The sequence below is a fragment of the Myotis daubentonii genome, chromosome 19 (assembly GCF_963259705.1).
Source record: "Myotis daubentonii chromosome 19, mMyoDau2.1, whole genome shotgun sequence".
NCBI classification, from domain to species: domain Eukaryota; kingdom Metazoa; phylum Chordata; class Mammalia; order Chiroptera; family Vespertilionidae; genus Myotis; species Myotis daubentonii.
Genome location: NC_081858.1, coordinates 2397505 through 2403504, shown reverse-complemented (window position 1 = coordinate 2403504; position 6000 = coordinate 2397505). Strand labels below are relative to the sequence as shown.

At 57.2% G+C, this 6000-nt stretch overlaps 1 protein-coding gene across 1 annotated transcript in view; it reads right to left on the bottom strand.

The window, feature by feature from the left end:
* Positions 1 to 1323: 1323 nt before the first annotated feature.
* Positions 1324 to 6000, bottom strand: part of SORL1 (sortilin related receptor 1) — a 146088-nt gene continuing 141411 nt past the window's right edge. Inside the window, exon 48 of the mRNA XM_059676766.1 lies at positions 1324 to 4847. Coding sequence (XP_059532749.1) covers positions 4780 to 4847 — 68 coding nt within the window. The 3' untranslated portion in view covers positions 1324 to 4779. The remainder of the gene's footprint in view (positions 4848 to 6000) is intronic.

The following is a 6000-nucleotide window of genomic DNA, read 5'->3' as shown; positions in this document are numbered from 1 at the left end:
TGCTCGCTGGGTGATCACTGTTCTCACCTGGACCCCTCCCACTGCCTTTATTCTGCGTCCATGCTCCCCAAGCTGCTTTCTAGCTGTGACTCCTTCCGGGGCAGGTGTCTCCTCAGGGCCAGGATGCTCTGGCCGCGCGCCCACGCTGTCTGAGGCCACAGCGGGCCTCATTGTTTGCGGCACGTCAGTCTCACAAGCCTGTGAAGGTGATTTACCCACGAGAGACGGATCCACTGCTGTGGGGACCCCGACCAGAGCACGCTGGGTGTGAGAGGCACTGTCCTGTACGCGCTGCGCAGGCGCACATGTCTCATGGAACGCTGATGTCACACCTGGCAAGCAGCCTCTCTTGTCTGAGAATAAAAGGTGCTGCTGAACAGCGTAGGGGCGGCTGTGTTTGCAACGGCTCCTGTGTCTCCATGGCTGTCTTGGTCGGCAGTAAAGCACATCCTATCTGCCCGCGTTTTCTCCCAATCCCGGCGTCCCTAGCAGAGCGGCCCGGACCCAACAACTGTCATGTGCCGACAAGTCATCAAAGCCTAAAGCCCTCAGGACCAGGCTGTGGCCGGTGACTTCACCAGGGCGTGGGTGTCCCCTGGGTTTCTTTGTGCGCAAGGTGCTGGGTTGAGTGTTGGCTCGGACACTGACTGGGGACAGGAGGTCTGGGGTCCGAGTTCCCGTCACTGAAGGCTGGTTTTGCTATTTACTCTCTGGCTTCCCTGGAAGAAGTTCTTAACCTCTCTGAGCCTTCTCCTCGCCTGGGAAACAGGACGATGACATTTCCCTTTCATTTGGGCTCAACACTCAAACGCCAGCAGCACACCGGAGGCCTGTGGAATCAGGAGCACCCGCCCTCCCCGCCCACACGCCCATCCTGACTCGCAGGTGCATTCGCCCATCGCTGGGAGCAGAGGCCAGTGCGCGCCCTTCGGGACCTCCCGCCTGGCCCACCTCCCAGAGGCTCCTGGCCACGCGGCTCCTCACTTGCTCACTCACTCTCCCTCCTTCTCTTGGGTGTGAAACTGCCTTTTCAATGCCTCTCTCTTAGCAAAGGGAACCACAGCTCAGAGGGACCCCTCACCACACAAGTCTAGTCACTCCACAGCCTCCCAGCCTCTCCCGTCCCTCAGCCCCCATAGAGGCACGTGCTCCTCACGGAGCCGCCAGCCGAGACCGGCCGGTTAGCCACAGTTAGAGCTGCCCCATCTATGAAATAAACATCCTGAAACAGACCCGGCGAACGGTGGCAGGGACAGCCTAGCATCCCTATTGCACTCAGAAGGACAGCTCCGGACGCTGGCAGCACAGACTTTCAAACAGGCGTTTTCTTGACCCAGTTCAATTTTTATTCATTGAAAAAAGTTGATATTGAGACAAAAATTATCTTAAAATTGTGCAACAATATAGGAAAATCTTCAGCATACATCAGTGATTTGGAAACTTATCAAGGCAGTTGAAACCATAAATGCCTTTTTTCACTTTGGAGAGAAACAAGCACACAGCATTTCACTTTAAGTAAGAGATTAGACCTTTATTTTGCTGCGAAGACTTTTGATTTTGCGTAAAGTTCCTAATTCATAACAAGGAAATGACGTGGCCTCTCTGAGAAGACGGCCACCGCGTGGCCCAGACTCTCACCCCAATGCGCTGCCACATGACAGTGCCGTGCTTAGGCCATTTGGTTGTGATGAATCAGTGAGCAGCCCACACGGAAGCCTCTTCTCCCGCAACCTTCTCAAAACTCGTCTACCGTCCTCGCACCGGCAGTCTGTCTGCACAGAAAGTCTCCCGTGAAGCTAAACGCATGGCTGATCACAGACACGCCCCGAGGGCAGCACGCACCCCCAGCCCAAGGGCAGACTCTGCCTCGGCCACACCGAGCGGAGGTGGCACTCGGTTTGCTCACGTGACCCGGGCTCTCTCTGAAGGGCCTCCCAGCCCCGGCAGAGGAAGAAAGGCCTTTGCAGGGACTCACGGGGGCCCCAGCGGGTCGCGGTTGCCCCGAGGCCCTGATGGGCATGAAGTGGGGCTGGATCTCCCTGGGGAACGAGGGCCTTGCACACCATCACTCACCCCAGACCCTCCCAAAATCAAGTGAAGCCCAACCTAGGGGAGCACCCCAGTGGGCAGAGCACGTGGTCGTGTGCCCCACATCTGCCCCCCAAGTGCCTCTCGCAGCACCGCCAACACGGAAGCCCAGGAGCCCTTCCTCCCCAGGCAGATGTTTCCACGCAGCATAACATGCCCTCGGCGGCCGGGACCCCTGCGCTCCTCCGAGCCTGGAAGCAGGCTGCACAGCATGGCTTCTACCGGGACCCAGGAGACCGACGCTCCCGTGTCTGCATGAACCCAGGTCTCAAGGCTCCGGGCGTGCAACACAGACGGGCAAAGCCAGCGTCCGGAGGAAATGTGCACACACTCACCTGGCTGCCGAGTGCCAGTGGCGCGTTAGTGGTCCATCGCAGCTCACGCAGAGTGCACTTCTAGAAAGTTCTCAGGCCCCGGGAGAACAACCCTCTTCCCTTCGTGGCGAACGTTCAGGTGGCATCTCCAGCGAGGTCACAGACAGCCAGGGCTCCGACTGGTCCAGTGCACACAGCGGCCGGGCCCCACCCAAGGGCGCCCACAGCTTTTGCTTCTATCTCCCCATCTCCCACTCACTCCGCCTCTGGCTCTAGCGGACAGCACATGTCCCCCAACCCCAGAAGCTGTGCGGAGGGAAGGAAGAGTGCACCCCTCAAATGTTTGTAAGAATAGATACTTGGCACGTAGCGCCCGTTGAGCTCTTCTTCGGGACTCAGCTCCGCGTCTGCATGAACAGCCCACCCTAAGGCTGCTTTCTCATACGGCACGCGGCCTCTCTCCCCTCCTGCCACGAGGGAGAGGCGAGGCGGCCAGTCTTGGGGCGGCGGGCTCCCAGGAGGCGCTGGTCAGCAGACTGGGTCCTCAGAGCTCCCCCAGGCGCCCTGGAGCGGAGAAGAGGCGGCCTGCGGAGCGACTGAAAATGAAGGTGCAGCGCCTCTCGCAGCAGCCGCCGCGGTTACCAGCCCTGCTGACCGGTACGCGTCCCCCGTGGGCTCCTCTTGCCGCTACTCAAGGAGACTGGGGGCTGGGAGGCTGGGCTTGCAGTTTTGCAGAACTTCAAGGTAAGTCACGGGAAAGAAAGGCCAATCTTCAAACAATAACAGAGGAAAGACAGAAAGAAGAGAAAACAGGCGGAGGAGGCTCCTCCTTACCACGTGTTAGAGCAGACGCGCCTTCCCACGGACAGAGTGAACGTCTACAGCTGAAACATTCCTCACCCAAAATACAAGCACGGAGCGGGGCAGAGGCAGGCCCACAGCTGTGTGGGAACAGCTCATTCTTCCATCACTGCTTATTAATTACTGTACGTTTCCCAGATGAACAACTGTAAACCTACTTTTGCCCCACCCTGTGTATTCTTAAACTACAATTTCATTTGCTCTTTGTTTTCCAAACAATCCCTACATAGAAGGAATCTATGTTATAATCCAAGGATGGTTGTTTTGGTTAAAAGAAAGCAACACGTGGGGGAAGGCGGTGCGTTGCATCTGAGAGGAAAGGTGTTTGTGCAGCTGGGGTACGAGGGCCCCTGGGCGGCCGGCTCCTGCCCCTGGGGAGGGTGGTCTGTGTGGGCTCCCACAGCAGGAGTCCCCACAACATTCCAGCGGATGGTGGACCCGTCCGCCATGGGTCCACACACCTGCCGAGTTGCCACAATTTGGATACCGGGGTGGCATCTAAAGAACACAATCCCGGGCATTTCACCGAGAGCAGCCCTGCCGCGTGATGGGACTGGACGGCCTCCAATCACAGGCGCCCAGATCTCTGGAACCCCTTAGACCAGCAGAGACATGGGGAGGGGGAAGGAAAGGAAGAAGAGAAGGCACTGGCCAGTTCAAATGACTGCATAGATCAGTGTAGACCCTGGAGGACAGGGAGTGGCCGTTCCGACACACACAGAACTGGACATTGGAGACGCGTCAGCGACACATGACGACAAAACAGAAGCATGGGCACGGAGCTGCAGCTCTCCCACCCGGAGCGGCCGCTGCAGCGACCACCCACGCAGTCCTCACCGCGCTCTGGAAGCCAGGCCTGCAGGGAGTGGGTGGTGCAGCGCGATCCAGCTGGTCACGGGGAGCTGCTGCTCACGGGTGGAAGGGGCGAGGCCTCAGGCGCCCTCCGGGCCCTCCTTGTCCACAGGGAACAAAACTGGGCTGTTCCCCACGGCAAACAGCTTCTGCTCCTGCCCTCGCACTGTGGGCTCCTCGCCGAGGTGTCAGGTGGCCCTCGCGCCACCTCATGCAGAGTCCCAATAAGTTAACAGAAAGACATAACAGAATCTTCCCACCAAACGTTCACACACTAAACCCAAACGAAATCCAAAATACGGAGCTTCCTTTCCATGAGGAGGGACTCCACTCGCCACTCTCCTGACCTGTTTATCAAATGCATTTATGTGTCTTAGAAAAATAAAAGATGGCGATTTACGCAACCAGAGTCATCTCACAGCCCTGCAAGCCGACATCACACCGCATCAAAGCCGTCGGGCGGCCAAAGCCAACGCGCCTGACGTTCACAATTGTTACTACAAAGTTCATTCATTCCTTTCTTTCTTCTTCAGTTTGTTTGGTTTTGGCCCGTATAAAAATAACATATTGCAACTCAAAGTGCTTCTTTTAAAATAAACCATCAACTCTCTTTATCAAATAAAATATTTACACCATTTGGTTTCTTGCGAGGAAAGGAGCTCTCTCAGGCTATCACCATGGGGACGTCGTCGGAAAATCCAGTTATCATCGGGGTGTCTTCGTCATCCTCCCCTAAAGTAGAACAGCCAGCGTGAGTCCCAGCGCACGGCGTCTGTCCAGCCTCCCGCCACCATGCCCCTCGGTACCCTCGCGCCTGCCCCTCCTGCCCCCCCGCCCCCACTATCACCAGCCCAGCCCCGCCCCGGGCACAGCCAGCAACGCTGAAGCCCAGTCCAGCTTCGCTCTCAGTCACCTCCCCATCAGCAGGTGGCCAAGCTCCTTCTAAGAACTGCTTGGACCGAACCACGTAAGCAAAGCCCATCTTTGGGAAGGAGCGTCTGACTCCGCACTTACAGGTTCCCGGTGTTTCACGCCTGCCTTGGGGTGACGCACACCGTTAGCACAGGGAGGGACTGCGCGGCTCTCCCCCAGCCCTGGGCTTTAGGGAAGGGTCTGAGGCCTGAGTGTTGGGAGGACAGCTGCCCAGCCGAACGCCGTCCCTTGACCCAGGAGCGCCCCGTGGGGCTGCCCAGCGCCCTCCTGGCCCTGCCGGCAGCACCGCAGGGGCTGACTCCCCCTGCCCGACACGCAGCGCCGCTGCACTCACGCAAGGAAAGGAGCTGAGAAGCAGCAGGCAGAGCTAATGCAAACGGTCGGGGTGGGGGTACAGAAACGTCCTGACAAACCAACCAGAATTCGTGTACAGAAAGCAACGACTACACACTCAGCTCATCAACCTGAGTCAGGAGGGGCCCAAGCTGAGGAGGTCCCCACACACCCACTTCAGTACAGGAGTGGCCACAGCTCCACTGGCACTTGGTGGGTGAGTGTAGGCCAGTGATGGCGAACCTATGACACGTGTGTCAGAGGTGACACGCGAACTCATTTTTTTGGTTGATTTTTCTTTGTTAAATGGCGTTTAAATATATAAAATAAATATCAAAAATATAAGTCTTTGTTTTACTATGGTTGCAAATATCAAAAAATTTCTCTATGTGACACGGCACCAGAGTTAAGTTAGGGTTTTTCAAAATGCTGACACGCCGAGCTCAAAAGGTTCGCCATCACTGCTGTAGACGTTTATAAACGGGCTCGTCCTCGTGCCGTGCACATGCTGTCAGCACAGAGGGGCGGCCAGTGAGGCTGCACTAACATCAGAAAGGGGGCAGCAAGGTGGAAGCGTGGCTTCTTGTCTTTTGTTAATCCCGCCCCCCCACCCCCAGGA